Source organism: Marmota marmota, unplaced genomic scaffold (genome assembly GCF_001458135.2).
Source record: "Marmota marmota marmota unplaced genomic scaffold, marMar, whole genome shotgun sequence".
NCBI lineage: Eukaryota > Metazoa > Chordata > Mammalia > Rodentia > Sciuridae > Marmota > Marmota marmota.
Window position 1 is genome coordinate 10636919 of NW_026000205.1, and position 21799 is coordinate 10658717.

The 21799-nt window shown below is 35.9% G+C and overlaps 1 protein-coding gene across 8 annotated transcripts in view; it reads right to left on the reverse strand.

Annotated features, from left to right (window-relative positions):
• The window catches only part of Znf529 (zinc finger protein 529), a 20929-nt gene extending 1023 nt beyond the window's left edge, over window positions 1-19906 (reverse strand). Inside the window, exons 1-8 of one of the 8 annotated variants that reach the window (XR_007343108.1) lie at window positions 18698-19906; window positions 18257-18350; window positions 16943-17069; window positions 8653-9591; window positions 5311-5423; window positions 4725-4846; window positions 3735-3860; window positions 925-1057 (exon numbers count right to left, since the gene is read on the reverse strand). Coding sequence is in view for 7 of the 8 variants with exons in the window: in XM_048791141.1 (XP_048647098.1) it covers window positions 8168-9591; window positions 16943-17069; window positions 18257-18310 (1605 nt within the window). In the remaining variant the exon portion in view is untranslated. Of the gene's footprint in view, window positions 1-924; window positions 1058-3734; window positions 3861-4517; window positions 5424-7695; window positions 9592-16942; window positions 17070-18256; window positions 18351-18697 lie in introns of those variants that run through there. The other 7 variants (XM_048791141.1, XM_048791143.1, XM_048791142.1 and 4 more) reach the window with 7 other exon arrangements.
• Between the last annotated feature and the right edge of the window lie 1893 nt (window positions 19907-21799).

Sequence of the window (21799 nt, forward strand, 5' to 3'; positions counted from 1 at the left end):
CAACAAAAAAAAAATAAAAAAAAAAAAAAAAAGAAATGGGGGGGAGGGGGCACTAGAGCTGAATAGTGTTACCTTAGATTAGGTAGAGGGAAGTGAAGGGAGGGGAAGGGAGGGGAGAGAATGTGGGGATAGGAAAGATGATAGAATGAAACAGACATTATTATTATTATTATTATTATTATTAATACTTTATGTATATGTGTGACTGCATGACCAATATGATTCTACAACATGTACACTCAGAAAAATGATAAATTATATCAAAGTGCATAAACACATTCTACTATTGTGTATAACCAATTAATGCAAAAAAAATTGAAAAAAAAGAAGTACCCAAGAGATAATTTTGTGTAAAGACTAATTGCAGGAATTTTCCACATCACATATTAAGGAAGAGGGAAACTATGACCCATGTACATGGATAAAAACTAAAGGCTTTGGGCTGGGGATGTGGCTCAAGCGGTAGCGCGCTCGCCTGGCATGCGTGCGGCCTGGGTTCAATCCTCAGCACCACATACAAAGAAAGATGTTGTGTCTGCCGAAAACTAAAAAATAAATATTAAAATATTCTCTCTCTCTCTCAAAAAGAAATTAAAAGCTCAGGGTTAATCATAAGTCATGGGTCTTTTAGGTCCTTCTGGATGTCCTACAAGGTATCTGTACTTTTCTTGAGCTGAGCATTCTCATTATTCTTCTGCTCTGATTGATAATGCTGGCTAATCCCCCAGGATTGAGAATACATGGAAAACTCAAGATTTCACTCTCAATGCCATACAGCTCCTTTGTCACTGCTAACTTTGGATGAATCCTGGATGGGTTTTTGAATAGGGATTCAATGAGAACTACATTTATTAATCCAGTTGATCAATCCTTTTAGCTTGATGAATTCACAGGCACTGCCAACCAACCATCTTATGTACTTACTTCCAGTTTTTACTATCATTATCCATTGCTACATTCAGATCCTGGAGAGGAACACTTGCCATATTTACTCCACTCCAGCCACACTCGCAGCACACTCGATTTGCCATGTTCTCCCAAAATCCATCCATGGCAGCTGTTGGAATTAATGCCAAATCTTTCAGTCAAAAGATAGTGAAATCTAACAAAATTCAGTTTGCACCCACATTCAATCAAGAGTGTTTGGGTAACAGTTTCCAGGTAACACATATAAGTATGCTTACTGGGTTAGAAACAATTATGATGTAATGTCAGGACTGTATTTGACAATCTGAGGAGTAATGAATTTGAAAATATTAACATTTCTCTGCACAAGATTGAGACAACTCTCCTCTTCTTGCCAGTGGATTACTGCAATACCAGAAATTTAGAATCTGCAGTCATGAATTCATCTTTACCAACCAATTTTTTTTTCTTTTCTTTTTTTATGGTGGTGGGGATTGAACCCAGGGATGCTTTACCACTGAGCTACCTAGTCCTTTTTATTTTGAGAAACAGTCTTGCGAAGTTGCTAAGGCTGGCCTTGAATTTGCAATCCTCCTGCCTCAGCCTCCCCTATCTGCCAAATTTTTATGTCTGAAGAAACATGCTCCCATGCTTATTTTCACCATTTTCCTATTGAGCTTACCTTCCAAAACATCCTCAAGGGCAAATTCAATGGTAGAATTTTCCAGAATGTTGACAGCACACACAATAGTAGATTGTCTAATACTCACTAATCTGATCTTACTGTTTTAGATCTTTGCCTCTTCTGCAAAGGGATATGATGAATTTTTCTGTAAAGGCTGCCATTTAAACATTTAATGTAATTGACATGATTGATTCATATTTGTCATTTTGCTGTTTTTTGCATATTTCTTTTGTTCCTTTGTTCAAACTTTTGTACTTCCCCTACTCTCTGGGTACTGGGGATTGACCCCAGTACCCAGAGGGTAGGCAAGTGCTCTACTACTGGGCTTCATCTCCAGTCTTTACTGCAGTATTACAAGATTTTGATTATACTACCTCTATACTAATCATGAAGTGTACATCCTCCTTTTTTTTTTTCAGTGTTGGAGACTGAATCCAGGGTCTCACACACAGTAGGCAAATGCTCCTACTGCCAAGCTACATCCCCAGCCTACTTAGTTAGCTATTCAAGGTCTCTTAATATTCTACATGATATGTAGGATGGGCTTTTATGTTTCTACAAAGAATAAACAGAAACAGCCATTGCTGTTTTAATAGAGATGGAATTAAGTCTATAGATTGCCTTGGATAGTGAAATTTCATTTCACTTACTTTTGAACAATGAAGTTTTCCAATTCATGAATAGGATATGTTTCCATTTATTTATGTCTTAAATTTCTTTCAGCAATATTTTGTTGTTTTCCTTGTACAAATCTCACTTCTTCAGCGTATTTATTTATTTTTCGTACTGGGGATTGATCCCAGGGGTACTTTACTATCGAGCTACATCCCCACCCCCATCTCCTTTTTTAAATTTTGGGTCAGGGTCTTATGAAGTTGCTTATGGCCTTGAACTTCTGATTCCCCCTGCCTCAGCTTTCCAAGCTGCTGGGATTAGTCTTCCCAGCTCTTTGGCTATTTTAATCCCTCAATATTTTATTTTTCAATTATTATTGTAATCAGAATTGCTTTTGTAATTTTCCTTTTCAGATTTCTGTCTTTGATTTGAAAGTATAAGCCTTCTGTAAATATTTACATTACTAAAAAGGAAGGACTTCTCTCTCTTTGCTGTTTTCTATATTATAATGTCTTTTGCTGGGGTTGTAGCTCAGTGATAGAGCACTTGCCCAGCACATGTGAGGCACTGGGTTTGATCCCCAGCACCACATAAAACTAAATAAACAAAATAAAGGTATTGTGTCCATCTACAACTAAAAAGTGAATAAATGCCTTTTTTGGTCCTTCATTCCCTGTATTACTGTCTTCTTTTACATAATTTTTTGGTAGTGAAATATTTGAATTTCTTTTCTACTTCCTTTTGTGCATAACTGTTTTCTCCATGATTATGATGGAGATTACATTAAACATCATAACAAGGTAATACTCTAATTTGAATTCATACCAGCTTAATTTTCATACAAAAAATTGCTCCTTACAAGACCATCCCCACCTCACTCCTTTCCCTTGTCACAAAATTACAGCTTTATATACTGTGTGCCCAAAACCTACACTAATATTTGCTTGAAGGCATTAGTATATTAAACAATGTATAAAACAAAACATGAAGTTACAAACTGTGAATAACAATAATAATAATAATAATAATAATAATAATAATAATAATAGCTATCAGACTAACAACTGTGATTTTCAAATATATTAGAGTTCAGGAAATAACCCAGTGTACCAGAACCGGCCACCCAAAACAAAAGGTGCTATGACTGAAGAACCAGGTGGGCAAATCCAGGATCATACAAAATGCAACTTATTAGGGACTCAGGCAGAAGCAAGATACCCCAGGACAGGAGGAAGGGGCTTATATGCTAACCTAGCCAACCAGAATACACCTGGGCTTTCTCAGAAACTATTAACACAGCAATTGTCAGAGACAGTCCAGGCATTAATTCCTGGTACAATATATGGTCTTATTATCTTATTTATCCTACAGGTTTTGGAATGTATGCCAGGAGCACCCGATAGGCAAGACAGTGGTTATCACCAAGATGGCTGTAGTCATGTCAAATTGGATCCTGACAATTAGCATCATTTGATGCTATTTCCATGATTACAATAATACTAGCTTTTATAATTACCCAGGTATTTACCTTTATTGAAATCTTTATCTCTTCCTATGGTTTCAAGTTACTGTGTTGTAATATTTCATTTCTCTTTGCTGGGCTCCATTGAACATTTCTTGCAAGCCAGGTATAATAGTAATGACTTTTATCTTCCTAGATAAAGAAAAAAATTTAACCCTCAATTTTGAAAAACAGTTTTGCCTGCATATAAAGATACATTATGGCAGCGAGCATGTGGCAGAGGAACTCTGTTCTCTTCATGGCAGCTGGGAAGGAAAGAGTGAAAGGGGTTAGGGTCCCAGTATCTCCTCTAAGGGCATACCCCTAGTGACATAACTTCCTTCCACTAGGCCCCACTTCATAAAAGTTGCATCATCTCCCCAAAGTGCTACAGGACAGTGACCAAACTTTCAACACATGTCCTTTGAGAGACAATTAAGATCTAAAATGTAGCACTGGATCATTGACTATTGGCCACCATTGATTTATCTTGAGAAATCTGATAATCTTGTGGAGGATGGATCCCTTATATGTAACAAGTCACCTCTCTTGCTGCTAACAGGATTCTATTTTTTACTTTGAAAATTTGATTATAATGCATTTGTAATGTGGGTCTCTGAGTTCATCTTACTTGAATTTCACTGAGCTTTTTGAATGTTTATATTCACATATTCCATCACATTTGGGATGTAGCTTAGTGATAAAATGTTCCTTGGTTCAATTCCCAGTTTAAAAAAAAAATCAAGAAAAGCAGTTTTAAGAAAACTCCACACACTAAGAAAGCACAGAGAAACAACTTAGAAATATATCAGAAAAATTTAACAGACTGAAATAACTAAAAAAAAAAACAAAACACCCAGAACTACTGAAGTTGAAAAACACAATAGCAAAAATGAATTACATATTAGCACCAACATCAAAACGATGAAGCACAAGAAAGTCAAAGAACTTGAAGATGGGCTACTTGAAAACACAAGAGAATAAAAAAGAGAATGAGAATGAGTGAAGAATACTTACAGGATCTGTGGGACATGATCAAAAAATAAATCTATATATATGTCATTGGTATCAAAGAGAGGCTTGAGAATGACAAAGTGGTAGAATGTTTATTTTAAAGATTAACAGAAAACTTTCCAAACCTGTAGAAAGATACAAATATCAAATATCTAGTATAGGAAGGCCAAAGTTCACCAATCAGATTCAACCCAATAAGACTATCCCAAAATAAAAAAAATTTGATACATTAAAAACAAAAAGTCGGGAATAAAAACCTACTGATAGAGAAAACCACTTAACCATAAAGGAGGACAAATAAAGGAACAAAAAGATCTACAAAATAACTAGTAAACAGGGAGTAATATAATAGTATCAAATATTATCTATCAATAATTATTTTGAATGAAAATCAATCTACCATTAGTCTTAGAACTTTTCCAGCCTCTCTGCCCATTACCTATTTCCAAAGCCTAGCTTCTGCATTTTTAGGCACTTGTAACAGCAATACCCTAGTTCTGATTACCAAAACCTTTGTTAGTCTGTCTGAGATGCCATAGCAAAGTCTTATACACTATACGACTTGTATAACAGATAAGTATTTTCTTACAGTTCTGGAGGTTGTGAAGTCCACAATCAAGGTGCTAGTAGATTCACTTCCTGGTGAGGGCTTTCTTCTTGGCTTGTAGATGCCCATCTTCTTTTGTTCTCATGTGGCCTTTCCTTGGTGTGTGAGCATGCAAAGTGAGATGTCCCTTAGAAGGTCACTATCTTCATGCAGAAGATCACCATCCATTTTCGATCAAGATCAATTCTTTATATCTTTATTCAACCTTGGTTACATTCTAAAAGGCCTATCTCCAAATACAGCCACACTGCAGGTTAGGGCAGGAATGTGGGGAAGCAATCAACCACAGACTCTCCATGCATCCCTTACATACATACTAGTTTAATGCTATTCACCAGTAAACAGAAGTGGGATTACTTTCTTAGGAATAGATAAGTTCAGGACAGCAATAAATTGGAAAGTATCATCTTGAATTTGAAAAAACACAAAGTTTAAATGTAGAATAAGGAAAATTCAGAAAGGATAAAGGGACAAATGAAAATGGAAACAAATGGTGAAGTTTCATATTTTTGAGCACCAAACTATAGTAAAAACAAAGACAATAATGAACACAAACAGCATCAGTTTTATTGGCTTTTAGGGTTCATATAAAATTCAAAGAAAAATGTTAATATATGATAAAAAATGTGGCTATAATTAAAAAATAAGGGAAACACAACAAGGATACATTTCACTCATTCATTTGTCATTTATTCAAGAGGGACTTCAAAAATTAAATGCCAAGAAATTTAATGGCTATTTTGTTTCTACCATCAATTTTATGTCTATATACAGTTTATATAGCTCATTGCTTTCATTTCCTTAAATTGGAAAGGAAAAACACATACACAAAGGAATACATGACAAGTAGTCCTAGAGTACTATGCCCAAGAAAATTAAGCAGCCTGGATATTAACTCAGAATGACCACGAAGAATAAAATCCAAGAGTAAATCAGTAGTGGTGGTCACACAGTAATTCAATAAATAGTGTTCACTCTTTTCAAAGATACAAAGTAGAAAATTACCCTAATACCAAAGTTAACATCACAGACTCATTTTTTTACTGTGTAGGACATAAACTAGCCACCAACTACATGTACAAAAACATGTATAAAACACTCATAAAGAAATACTTACAGAAAACATAGCTTAACATATCCAATGAGAAAGTTATTACTACTGGTGATCATGTGAAACTTTGAAAAGCACCCAAGTTCTGGGAAACATGTCAATTTAAAATCTAATGAATAATGGTGACATAAAGTTATCTAAACATAATGGTTAAATTTTCTTCTAAAAAAATCTAAAAACCAGTGACTCATGATCTCATATGATTGCATAACTTTGTCAATTGTCAAACAGACAATTTGGGTCATTTAAGATTACTAAAATAGGGCTGGAATTATACTTATAGCTCAGTGGTAGTGTACTTGCCCAGCATGTGTGAGGCACTGGGTTCGAACCTCAGTACTAAATAAAAAGTAAGTAAATAAAATAAAGGTATTGTGTCCCTTTACAACTAAAAATATTTTTTAAGAAAGACCTTAAAAAAAGAAAGGTATACTATTTAACTCATTTGTTTATTTGTTGGTGCTGGAATTTGAATCCAGGGCCTCATGCATGCTAAGTATGAGCTCTACCTCTGATCTACTCCCCTAGCCCCAAAGAGAGTCTACTGATTATTGAACTCTGGTAATTCTGAGAGGAAATAAAAAGAAAGGATCTACACAAAAACAATTGAAACCATGGTAATATATACTTGCAAACCTTAATTTAAGTTCAGTGATCAGATTATAGACACTCCAATAGTTAAGGGTGCTAAACAAGTTTAAAAGACTAGTTTAGAGCTAGGCATGGTGGCACACACCTGTAATCTCAGCGACTCGAGAGACTGAGGCAGGAGGATGGAGAGTTCAAAGCCAGCCTCCACAAAAGCAAGGTGCTAAGCAACTCAGTTGAGACCATGTCTCTAAATAAAATACAAAATAGGGCTGGGGATATGGTCAAATGCCTAAGTTCAATTCCCAGTACTCACCCCCCCAAAAAAGAAAAAAAACGCTGGTTTAGTAATTTTCATCATATATCAAGATGTTCCTTTCACTTTAATCCTGGCTGGTACCACCTAGAGATAAAAGGCTCCTTAACAGAATTGTTTTATGATAGATATTTAAAGGAATCTGTTGTGTCAAAACAAAATAGAAATTTAAAAATAAATCAAACAACTGATGAAAATGGAGAGGTGGTTATACATCTATAAATAAAAAGCAATAGAAACCAAAAGAAAATTTAACAAGGCAGGGTCATAAGACTTTAAAACTATGTTTTATTTAACTGGGAGCTCTAACTGTGTAGATGAAGAAAAATATATCAGATAGAGAAGCAAAGAATTATAATACAAAAAGGATATTTTATTAATATTACAAATGATAAAATTGACAAAACAATGAAAACATAAACACCAAAAGCTATTAAGAGAAAATATATAGACAAGAAACTCACAAAATTAACTGAAACCACTAATTATTAGATGAACATGTATTCCACAAATTTCAGAAATGGATGAAGAGACCATCATGAGTCAATAGAGAATGAGAATGTTAATATAAAAACAGAAATTTTTGGCAGTATTTACAAAATTATAAAGGTATACATGTCACCAATGATTGAAAAATTCCTTTTTGGAACACAGAATGACCATGAAGTCTGGGAACAGACTGTAAAAGGAGAGGGATATGAATCATCCTTGATTATATTTTATATCCTCAAATTTTTTTCCAGTGAAAATCACAAGGAAAAGGCCCTCACACACTCATTTCATTCAAATAAATACTCATTTCATTAAAAAATAGTAGAAATTTTTCAAGTAATATTCTCACCCACACTAAAGGCATTCCTGCATTCCTTACATTCATAGGGTTTCTCAGCACTATGAACTCTCTGATGTTTTGTAAAAGATGAACCATGTCTAAAGGCCTTCCCACATGCCTTGCATTCATAAGGTTTCTCTCCAGTATGAATTCTCTGATGTTCAGTAAGGGCTGAACTATGTCTAAAGGCCTTCCCACAGATCTTACATTCATAGGGTTTCTCACCACTGTGAATTCTCTGATGTTGAATAAGGGCTGAAGTAAGTCTGAAGAACTTACCACACTCCTTACATTCATAAGGTTTCTGACCACTGTGAATTCGCTCATGTCGGGTAAGTTCACTGCCTACTCCAAAAGCTTTCTCACATTCTTTACATTTATAGGGTTTCTCACCAGTATGGATTCTCTGATGCCTAGTCAGGGATGAACTATTTCTGAAGACCTTTCCACATGACTTACATTCATAGGGTTTCTTACCTGTATGAATTCTCTGATGTCGAGCAAGTTCTCTACAGACTCCAAAAGCCTTCCCACATTCCTTGCATGCATAAGGTTTCTCACCAGTGTGAATTCTCTGATGTTCAACGAGTTGTGAACTAATTCTAAAAACCTTCTCACAGTGGATACATTTGTATGGTTTCTCCCCAGTATGAATTCTCTGATGTTCAGTAAACTGTGAATGAAATCTAAAGTCCTTGCCACATTCCATACATTTGTAAGGTTTCTCATCAGTATGAATTTTCTGATGTCGAGTAAGTTGTGCAAGCACCCTAAAGGATTTCCCACAGAATGTACATTCATAGGGCTTCTCACCATCATGAATTCTTTGAATGGGAGTAATTTCTCCAACACTTCTAAAGATCCTCCCATATTCCTTACACTTATAGAACGTCCCAATGCTATAAATTTTTTGGTAAAGACTAAGATCTTCATAGAAACTAAGTTTATTCCCATGTTCCATATATTTACAAGGCTTCACTCCAGTATGAATATTCAATTGTAGTATATGTGAATTATCCATCCCAGAGTTTTTCTGGCATCCATTACATTCATAGGTTTTCTCATCAGTATGTATTATTCTCTGATAGTGATCAAAGTTTGAGTCACAACTGAACACTTTCCCACATTCCTTATATTCATAGGGCTTCGCACCACCATGCATTCTCTGAGGTAATGTAAGATATTTATAATTCTTATAATTGGGCTGTTTGTCAGAGATGATTTTCATCTTACTGAAACATCTCCATCCAGGTCCTTTTACTTCAATCTTGTTTTTGCTTTGCCAGTCATTTCTGAAAATGGAGCTTTTGAAGTCAATGAGATTGCTATTTTCCATTACTTCCAACTGAGAACCACTGTTTTCAAAAACATCCTTTCTTACAGATAAAATCTCTGTCTCACACCTAGACTCCAAATCTGAAAAAAAAGGGAAAAAACAATTTTTCCCCCTGTCACAATAATAGAACTCATAGAAAACTTAAGAAACAAACAATATAATTCACAGTACAAATGAATATTTAGCTGGGCTTGGTGGAAGATGCCTGTAATCCTAGTGATTAAGGAGCTGAAGCAGAAGGATCACAGTTCAAAGCCAGCCTTAGCAACTTCGCAAGGTCCTAAGCAACTTAATAAGATCCTGTCTCAAAATAAAAAATGAAAGAGGCTGAGGATGTATCTCAGTGGTAAAGCACACTTGGATTCAATTCTTGGTACCAAAAAAACTAACAAAATAAATAAGTAAATAGTTAAAGCACTGTTATAAAATCTGCAGAAAGAGAATTCAGACAGTGCTAACAGTGTAATATAACATTGTGAGATTTTTGATAAGGAAACATATTAAGTCAGTGGATCTGAAATGTAGATGTTGATCATCTTTGTAAGCTTGTTGTAAGTACTGATGTTGAGGAACCAATCTAGATAAAGTGAATCAAAATATATATATGTAGAATCCATAATTACCATCTTATAGAGCTACTGTTTATGCACATAAAAATTTGACAATATACACATATCAACAATTTTATCATTAACAATTTACCATGGATAAAAAGGCGCTGCTCATAAGACCTCATTTTACTCAACTTCCTTCCTTTCTTTTAATCTCTTTTCACCTCCTAGATAAAAACACATTTCTTACCATTTACACCAACTCAAAGGACATTTTATCTCTCACAAATAATCTCTTTGTATTCCAGTTCCTTTTCATCACCTTAGGTCTAAAAGTTAACTACCTTAAGATAGCTGAACCTAAAGTAAGTTCATTTTTATATCTTCATTCAAATATCTGGTTCATTGCCTTCATATTTTTCTTTTTCTATTTTAAAAATTTTTTAAAAAAATATTTAAGTTATAGTTGGACACAATACCTTTATTTTTTTATGTGGTGCTGAGGATCGAACCCAGGCCCTCACACGTGCTAGGCGAGCCTCAACCGCTCAGCCACAACCCCAGCCCCCTTTAATTTTTTTTAAATATTTATTTTTTAGTTTTCGGCGGATACAACATCTTTATTGTATTTTTATGTGGTGCTGAGGATTGAACCCTGCGTCCCGTGCATGCCAGGAGAGCGTGCTACCGCTGGAGCCACATCCCTAGCCCCTTTTATTTTTTTTTAGTTTTAGGGGGACACAGTATCTTTATTTTATTTTTACGTGGTGCTGAGAATTGAACCCAGTGCCTCACACATGCTAGGCGAGTGCACTACCACTTGAGCCACATCCCCAGCCCCGCCCTCATATTTTTCAATTGTGTGTTCAATAGTTGTTTACTTTTATTATGCCATTAATTTCTCCATTCCTTAAACTGCACAAGGACAAATGTCTTAATTTTTTAATGTGCCAATGAATAATAGGCCCCAAGGATATAGTATATGATAATTAATTACAGGAAAAGTAAATCACTGGATGAAAGCAATTTAAATAAAAAGAAAGTATACATACAAATGTATGTCAAATGGAAAATGGCACATTATCAAATTAATTACATAGATTTGTAGGCTTCTCCACCTACACGTCTTTACCAGTATTACTCATCCTCCTACACAGAGCCTTGATTGCTTTTTTTCATCTCACATGTCAACCAATACTTCTCATTGGTAACATTTTCACTATTACTCATCTATCCTTGCGAAATCTTTTTTTTCTTCATGATCTTTCCCAAATACTCATTTCCATTTTCCGATACCCAAAGTCAGCCGCTTCTGTACTACCCCCAAAAGTATCACAATATTTCAGATATACAAATAAGAATATACCATATTGTTAAATTTATGGAATTCTGAGTAAAGTCTTGTGATTGAAAAGGAGAATATGGTGCGGGGCTGTGGCACAGTGGTGTAGTACTTGCCTAGCATGTGTGAGGCACTGGGTTCAAACTTTAGCACCACAAAAATAAACAAAATAAAGATGTTGCGTCCATCTACAAATAAAAAATATATTTAAAAAAAAATAAAAGGAGAATATGATGAAAGAGTCACATGGAGAAGGTGGATTAGGTGGGCAAGATTTTAAGACATTTTGTTACAAAATATTTTTTCAGACACTCAAGTTTGGCAATGAGATAAAGCTTAAGGAAAACTGAAAGATCAAGAATAATTTCCTATAAGTGAATTAAGTGTAACAATAAAAAATAATGATAGTATCATAATTTAATGAAAGCAGTAAACCAGTACCAGTATCAATAAACCAAAAACATTTAGAAATAAAATTCTCTATTAACTATGAGTCAATGTGGAAGTGTAACTGAAATAAAAAAAATTTCCTGAGAACCATGATGTTGAAATCTTTATAAACTATAATTTATGAAAATTATATTGGTCACATAAAAAGTAAAGATTTAAATGGTATTATAAAGAAATGAATGAAAATGACCAATGTATACATGCCACTCATAAAAATAGAAAAAAGATTTACCTGAGGAAAATATGAAAGAGGAAATTAATAAACAGAATAAGAATGTGATAAAAACATAAGAACAGAATTAACAAATATACAAAATAAAATGTAAAAGGAACCACCATAGATTGCATTTTATGAAAGCCTTATAATACCCCACCCCATACCAATAAAGTTGAAAAATGTAGAATAATGAATTAATTTCTAGGTAATTAGATATTTAAAACTAACCCCAAAAGCTACAAAAGTTGAAAACCATTAATTTGCTAGAAAGAGAAAAAATTTTTCAGAACCTTAACTCCCATGAACAAAAAATCATAACCATGCCTACTGTCCTGGATGTAACAATAAATAAGGTAATGAAGCAGGGATCCTACAATAAAGATCCGAATTATGATCTGGAGTAAGGTCAGTATAAGATATGCCTTGAACTGTTGTATCAGAAAATAGAAAAGTTTAATACTTAAGGATGATGTCAAAAGGACACAGAAATCACCTGAGGGAGTTAAAGTAGACTACGATTTTAAAAGTACAAGAGTCAAAAGAGGGAGAAAAAAGCTTGTGTACTAAAACACGTTAAACACAACAAAAGGCTAGAAAACACACTTGTAACTAATTTAGGTGGATGGTCTGAGACTGGGAGAGTACTGGGATAGCCAGATAGCCTGTGTCAAAAAGCAAGAAATTTAAAGATTAAAGAAGCAAGGGATGGGATTGTGGCTCAGTAGCAGATGCTAGCCTTGCCATGTATAAGGCATGGCTTCAATCCTCAGCACCGTATAAAAATTTATAAATAGGGCTGCGGTTGTGGCTTAGCGGTAGAGCACTTGCCTCATATGTGCAAAGCCCTGGGTTCAATCCTCAGCACCACATAAAAATAAATAAATAAATAAAAAGGTATTGTATCCAACCACAACTAAAAAATAAACATTTTTTTAAATTAATAAATAAAATAAAGGTATGTGTACATCTACAACTTAAAAAATTATTTTATAAAAGAATAAAGTTAAAGTTCACAGAAATCACCATGAGGAATTATCCAAACTTCAAATAACTGCATATAAAAATTAAAAACTGGCTGGGTGCAGTGCAGTGGTGCATTCCAGACTCAGGAAGCTGAGACAAGAAGGATCACAAGTTTCAGACTAGCCTCAGCAACTTAGGAAGACCCTAAGCAATTGACTGAGACCCTGCCTTAAAATAAAAAAGAAAAATGGTGGGAATGTAGCTCAGTGGTGAAGCACCCCTGGGTTAAATCCCCAGTGCCAAAAAACAAAAACAAGGGGCTAAGGTTATAGCTCAATGGTAGAGTGCTTGCTTAACATGTGAAGCACTGAGTTCTAGTTTCAGCAACACATAAAAATAAATAAAGTAAACGGATTGTTTCCATCTTAAAAAATAAAAAAATACTAAGAAATAAAATACTAAATAAAAAAATAAAACAAAAAACTGGAGTCTAAAGTATACTGAACCAATGAAAATCATTAAATTCATAATGAAAAGTCAGAAAATTTAAAGTGCACCATTTGAGATCATTAATTAGATAAAAATAATATAAAAGATATGGTGTTTCTGCCTCCTGCCTTTCCTATTAGAATTACATTTCAAGTTTATCAACAAAGCATGAGGGCTACTGATAGGATTGCAAATTGGTGTAACCACTCTGGAAAGCAGTATGGAAATTCCTCAGAAAACCTGGAATGGAACTACCATTACCCAGTTGTCCCACTCCTTGGTTTATACCCAAAGGACTTAAAATCAATATACTACAGTGATACACACACATGGATGTTTATAGCAGATCAAAACAGCTAAGCTATGGAACCAACAGATGCCCTTCAAGAGATGAATGGATAAAGAAAATGGAGTATAAATACACAATGGAATATTACTCAGCCATAAAAAAGAATGACTATGTAACTTTTGGCAGTAAACGGATGGATCTAGAGATATCATGTTAAGTGATATAAGCCATTCCCCCAAAACTAAAGGTTGGATGTTCTCTGATAGGCAGATGCTAACACAAAACAATCGGGCAGGGAATAGAAGTTCACTGGCTTAGACAAAGGGGAATGCAGAGAAGGGAGTGAGAATGGAAATAGAAAAGACAGAAGAATGAATCAGACATAACTTTCCTATATTCATATATGAATATACCACCAGTGAAACTCCACATCATGTACAACCATAAGAATGAGATCCTAATTAGAATTAAGTTATACTCCATGTATGTAAAATATGTTAGAATATGCTCTACTATCATGTATATCTAAAAAGAGCAAATAAAAAATTTAGGCAAAATAATGACATTTTTATAGATAGACTGAATAAAAAAAAATGTATTTCCAGCCTACCTGCACTACAAAAACTAATACTTAAGGACGTTTTTCAAGCTGGCGGGACATTATCCTAGATAGAAGACTGGATATTTATGATAGATTAAAAAAACAAAGAAAAGAGTAATAAATTAAAAACAACAAAAAACAAAACAAAAAACATGAGGGCAACCAATATATGAAAAGAAATGATAAATTTAGAAACTTGCTGACTTAAAATATTAGGTAAATCACTGACAAGAAACTGTATGTCCACAGATTAAAACCAAAGAGAACCTGTTTGATTTACAATATCTGGATTAGCTATTCCCCAGCATCCTCTAACCCTTTATTCTTACACTTATCGCTATATACATTCTCTACTTGTTTGTTTTCTTATACGTCTTAACTAGTAGTATGTCATTTTGGTTTGGGTCACCATTATAAAAAGGGATAGCTTAATAGCTGTCTTCAGTGTAGACATCAAAAAAGTATGTGAATATCTATATTTTGTGTCAATATAGACATATATAAATCTATAACAGTATACAGAATAGCTAGCTGTGTCCATCAGAATCTTAATTGGCTTCCCTCAAGTGTCAGACCTTTGTATATAGGGTTTTTAAAAAGAGTTTGCCAGTATCACAGGGCCTTACTTCCTCTGCTTCATAGGCTATCACTCACCTGGCCCTATCTTCCTGTCACATCCTTGCAAATCCTTTAGAGAACATCCTTTCTCCAATAAGTTAGAACATAATTGGCTTATAAATGCAAAACTCGGCTTACAATGAGGCAATGTAACAATGTATGTTTAAAACAAATTGTAATTAGTTCAAAAAAAAAATATATATATATACATATATATATATATGTATATACATATACACACACACATATAAATTATAGAGGGAGGTACTGGGGATTAGGCAAGCACTCTACCACTGAGCTATAGTCTTAATCCCCAAAATGATGATAAACATGGGGATGGGGTTGTGGCTCAGCAGTAGAGTGCTCGCCTAGCATGAGAGAGGCCCTGGGTTCAATTCTCAGCACCACATAAAAATAAATAAAATAAAGATAATGTGTCCAACTACAATTAAAATTTTTTTTTAAAAAAAATGATGATAAACACTTCATAGAAGAGAAATGTGAAGGAATTAGAAGAATATTTCACTTTGGGAATAACCACAGAATTACAAAACACAGAGAAACCAGACAGTTAATACAGGTCTTACATTATTTGGACCCATATTGGTTCTTTGTCTTGAGAACCAGTTTAATGTGACAGTTAAGAATACTGTGTGTTTGGGCTGGGGCTGTAGCTCAGTGGTAGAGCACTTGCCTGCCATGTGTGAGGCACTGGGTTTAATCCTCAGCACCACATTAAAATAAATAAATAATAAATAAATAAATAAAAATCCAGCTAAAAGAAAAAAAGAATACATTGTCGCCAGCCTGCCTGAGCAGAAAAGCTGCCTCTTTTTTTTTTTTTTTTAAGATGGACACAATGGGGCTGGGGATGTGGCTCAAGCGGTAGCGCGTTCGCCTGGCATGTGTGCGGCCCGGGTTCGATCCTCAGCACCACATACAAACAAAGATGTTGTGTCCGCCGAGAACTAAAAATTAAATATATAAAAAAAAAGATGGACACAATATCTTTGTTTTTATGTGGTGCTGAGGATTGAACCCAGTGCAAGTGCTCTATCACTGAGCTATAACCCCAGCCCCAAAAGCTGCCTCTTGATACTAAGAGGTGGTATAACCCTAAACATATACCTCATATTTTCTGTCATAAGCAATCTCTTCTATAAAACAGTATGTAACAGTGTTACCTTAAGAATTAAATGGGTCAACCCACCTATATGATATACTAAAGTGCAGAAATGCAGTCTACTATCATATATAACTAACTAAAATTAAAAAAAATTAAATGAGTCAATTATTTAAAGCTTAAGGTGAGGCAAAAACTTTGTAAGCTAAGAGGAAAATAAGTAGCTTTCTGAGACATATTGACTTTGTGTCTATGTTGAAGACATAGTGCTCTGTACAATGGTGACTAAGACCAAAACAAACCCTGTATTAAATGCAAAGTTCTTTAACCAAAAAGCAGCTATATTTGTGGCAGTAAATGAATATGAAGAATTCTGTTTATCAACCCAACAATATGTAAATTGTAGAGATTCTTCTAATAGTCATAAAAATTGGGACTTGTCATAGTGTTTGTCCAACAGAGTGGAAAAGAAAACAACATAATAAATCTACAGCAATTCTGAGATCAAATACAATATAATATCCCTATGATATGCTATATATGTTCTATAAGTCAATTCCAGCACCCTTAGAATCAAGGAAGATAGAAATTATATAAACTGCCTGGTATGAATATGAGGAAGATATTTAGTGGAGGATTACTCTGGAATATAACAACAATGAAACAATATTTTTGGAACAGGGAGAAGAAATTCAGTAGTTTTTTTTTAAAGATAGTCTTGAGTTCACTGAATATTAGTTTATATTCTAGAGAACATATTCTAAATTATTTGATGCAGATAAATTTACCCAGTGAGACCAAGTTGCTATAGTTCTCCATCATCACATCCCAATATAAATCCCTCTGAGCAGAATCCAGGTATTCCCACTCTTCCTGAGAGAAGTTGATGACAACATCTCTGAATGTCACCAATTCCTGAAACAATAAACCCAAATATTACAGTAAAATTTAAGGAAATCTTTTCAAGAAAAAGAAATAAAAAACTGCATTATAGAAAGGGAACTAGATGTTAATCAAGTATACTGTGGATATAAGCCTATGACTTAAGAAATAAGGGAATTAGTGTTTCCAAATCAGGCTATGTATGTCTTTAAAGAATCCATTTAATGCAGAGAAATCTGAAACAATGTGGGATTTTGTAAGTAGCCAAACATGTCTGGGAATTAATAAAATAATCAGTTCACATATTAAATGAGATAGTGTCTACATGCCATTGCATGTTGCTATGGGTCCACTTCATGAATCATCAATAAAGATTAAGTTTCTGTATCTTCATTCCTCTGCATAAGAAAAATATCTAACTTAGAAAATAAGTTAAAAATCCCTCACAGGAACTAAAGGTATAATAGCTTAATAGTAGAGCACTTGCCTACCATGTATAAGACCCTGGGTTCTATCTCCAGTGCTTCAAAAGATAAAACTTACATACTTCTTGAAGCCCCCAGTTCAATGCTATATGTTATGTATCATTTCATATTTTACAATTATTACTTCTGATGACAAATTATTTAATACATGCTTTTTAGTGGCTACAAAATAGACTACCTATTCAAAAGCAACTTACTTACACTTAAGCATTTAGATGAGATGAGATATTTTGTAATTATTATTTTTTTAATATTTATTTTAGTTTTTTTAGGTGGACACAACATCTTTATTTTTATATGGTGTTGAGGATCAAACCCAGAGTCCCGCGCATGCCAGGTAAGCCCGCTACTGCTTGAGCCACATCCCCAGCCAATATTTTCTAATTTTAATCTTATCATTTTGTATAACTTGGGGCCAAATCAAATCCATCTGGAAACTCAGGTCTGTGGAGAATTTTAGAGTTTGCCCATGTCATCAAATATTTGTCTGCTTTTTTTCCCATATTCAATAATATGACAAGGAAAATCCAGGGATTCCATTCTTACTCTATAGTAGACTGAAGACATAGGGAGTGTTGAACATCATTTGGAGAACAGATGGGCACACAGAAGGGACACTGATTGATTCTAGCCCTCACTAGAAAATGAAAAAGATGAGGATGTGGTATTCGTTCTCTATTATAGCTGTTGTGTATTCAGAAAAAGGAAATATTCATGAAGAGAGAAATTACTCACATGGTCCATGGTTAGAACTGTGAAGAACCGGTCAGGAAATTCCACTTCTGGCATAAGAGTGGGTAAAGCTCAATGGGCATGTTCCCCAGTGAAACTGGTAAAATATTATCACAACAACACAAAAAAATTAAGGCCTCTGGAAATGGCCCTAGGAACACACAGTAACTGAAGAATATCTAACACACAGTAACTGGAGGAAAAGGGGATCCATCTCTATGTTATTATTTAGGAAGGGAAAATCTAGGAATTAGATAAAAGGATAGGTCACAATAAGGCAAGGCAATTCAGGAGAAGGAAAGCAAATAGTTTTTTTCATAAAACAAAAATATATTTGACATAGCATGCACAAGGGCCTGAGTACTTTTTTCAAGTACTCAGCACTTGAAAAAAACAAAAAAACGAAAAATGCATTTGACAGAACAAAAATAAATACAAACTGACCTTGAGATGGCCATTAAAAAGCAGCGCTCCTTTCCACTTCAGGAGCCTTCTTTCTCTTGAGGAATAACATGACCAAGAAGAAAGGACTTGTGAGATCAGTCTGACTTGTGAGATCTTGGACTGGCTAAATAATACTGTCCACCACCAGACAAGCACCCATCATACACAACCCATAAACCCAGATGGAAGAGGGGAAACTAGAAAACTACAGACTCTTCTCCGTGTCAGAATCATCAATGCCTAGAGCCTGTCCTCGGGGTTCACATCGGCTTCTAGGGGACACAGCTCAGGAAATACTGTGGTTAGGAAATGTGTAAATGCCTCCACAGGGTATTCAAGGGGCCATCTCCCAGGAAAAACTCCCTCCCCTCAGTATCTTCGCCGGAGCATATCTGGGAGGCCAATGCAATTCACACCTCATGACTTAGAATGTTCTTTTCTGCTTGGAACTTCCACTCTGGGCCGAAATACACGACTTCTCTTGTGATGACTATTTCTCTACAGCTAGCTGTGAGGACAGAAAAAGACAATTCCGGAAACATGTTCCAAAAAAACCACGGAACCCACAACTAGAACCTGGGGTGGGTGGTCACTCACGCCACAATGCCCTTCTATGTTATGCACCAAGCTGGGTACCGAGAATATCACAAAAAAGAAGAAGGGACACTACGGACTCGTTGAAAACAAAAACTTCATCTGGTACGCTCGGCAAGTAGGTCACAGAGTGAAACACCTACATCACCAAACACCAAGTGAAACGGTCACACGAGTCCAATCAGAAACCAATCAGGGCGCACACCAGGGCGTCGTCACAAACACATTCAGCCCTTCCCTCTCGTACATCCACACCCTGCAGGGTCGCCGTCACAAACGTTCGCGGCTTGCGCAGGTTTGTAGCTTCGGGCTCCACAGTATCCATCCCGCCTCGGGAGAGCCGGGGCCTGACCTCAGCCGCCTCAACTCCCCAGGAAGTGCGCCACACCACCACACCGGAAGGGGAACCAACGCTCCAGGTTCATCCGTGGCTCTGAGCCTGTGGGAAACGGAGTCCAACGCCGGCATGTCCAAACGTTCAGGCAGAACCCACCGGCCACACAGACCCCACGAGGCTCGGGAATCTCCCGGGAGTTCCCAGGAACTCGGAGGAGGGTTGAGGATCGCCAGTCGTCTGGAAGCCGGCGGAGAAAATAATGAAAACCCAGGCCGCCGAGCAAAGGAACCCGGAAGTGCTTGCTAGGGTTGGCGCCGGAAGTACACCGGAATCCCGAGTTGCCCCCACCCGCTGGAAAACTGGAACCCCGAACCCTAAAAGGGGTATCTTGAGTTCGGCCGAGTAGAGCCGAGGTCAGAACTGGGACCCTGGGTAGGAGGGAGGTTCGCTCTACTCGGGCCTGAAAGTGCAGAGCCCCAGGACGTGGGACGTGCTCAGGACCGAGGGTTGCTGGAGGGTTTCGTTAGTTATTCCCCAAAAGAACGCCCCAGCGCCCAGGGCGGCGTCGGACGTGTTTGTAGACGCTCAGTTTGTGGCCAGGAACTTACCAGGTGTCCTTTTCCAATCAGTTTCACTACAGAGTTCGAATTTCTGTCACCATAATTTAGTTTTCAATTGAGAATTCCCTGTCTCCTTTAGCTGATCATAGTATCTCATACTACTTCTTTAAAAAAAAAAAATTGTTTTTAAATTGTAGTTGGATACAATGTTATGGGCAGCCACTCCAGAAACCACTCTTAAGTCCGAATTTCAAATCAAAAAGGAGCTTTATTTACTGGGTCAGTGACTGTCACCCACAGCATAGACTCAAGCTCTATGGGAGGATAGCAGCTTCCTGGTCCATCCAAGGAGACTATAAGCACAAAAATCCCAACTCAGTGACCCACATAAGCGAGCCAATCACAGAAATTAAAACATTAATAAGTGGGACTTGTGGGCTCTAGGCAGGACTGGAATTTTCTGGTCAACAATCAAGCGATAAATAGAAGCTAAAAAAGAGCATTACCTTTGCAGTTCAGTTGACCATCTTCGTGGGTTCAAGCAGGTGCTAGACAGTGGTATCCTGAATTTGGGGGATAGGGGTCGGTGGGGGCGAGAAACCAATTCAAAGTCATGTAGACCCACAAGGGCACTCACACCAAGGTACAATTTGTGGAGTACAAAGTACAGAAAAATAATTTTTATAAGAAAACAGCTTTTGGGCTGGGGATGTGGCTCAAGCGGTAGCGCGCTCGCCTGGCATGCGTGCGGCCCGGGTTCGATCCTCAGCACCACATACAAAACGAAGATGTTGTATCCGCCGATAACTAAAAAATAAATATTAAAATTAAAAAAAAAAAAAAAAGAAAACAGCTTTTATTTCATTTTCTCATAAACAACTCTTGTAACATTTTTTTTTTACAGGAGGCAGCAAAATGGAGTCAGGCCTGTCTGTGACTGTTCTTGCTTTATAATTGTCTTATCTCACTTATCAAAATCTTATATCCATAATCTGTATTCTTTTTTACTAATCTATAACCTTTATTATACTCTTATTGATTAGTATTTATCAGTTCACAACACAACAATATTTTATTTATTTTTATGTGATGCTGAATATTGAACCCAGGGCCTTGCACTTACTTGCTAGGCAAGTGCTCTACTGCTGAGCCACAACCCCAGCCCTCATACTTCTTAATGTAGTTTATATTTTATTTATATACTTCTTAATGTAGTTTATACTATATTAATGTAGTTTAAATTTCAGATGAACATTCCATTGTGCTAATGTGCCACAATTTGTTTATTCATTTTTTCTCTTAATATCATTTGGTTTATTTACAGGTCTTAAACATTGTAAAGTTAACAATACTTTCATTTCTTCTGGGTAAAATCTAGAAGAAAAATTGCTGGGTAATTGATAAGTTTAACTTTCTAAGAAACTGATAAAATTTTAGGATAATTAATTGTAAAGGAGTTGTGTTCGAGGCAACTGCTTTCTGAGTTTGGTTTCATGTCTATATAGGGTTATGTGATGGATTCCCTGGATTTGTAAATGGAATGTCATGGTGGGTCTGTGGGATTGTGGGTTTGTGACATGAGATCACAGAAAAATCAATGAGTCTATACCA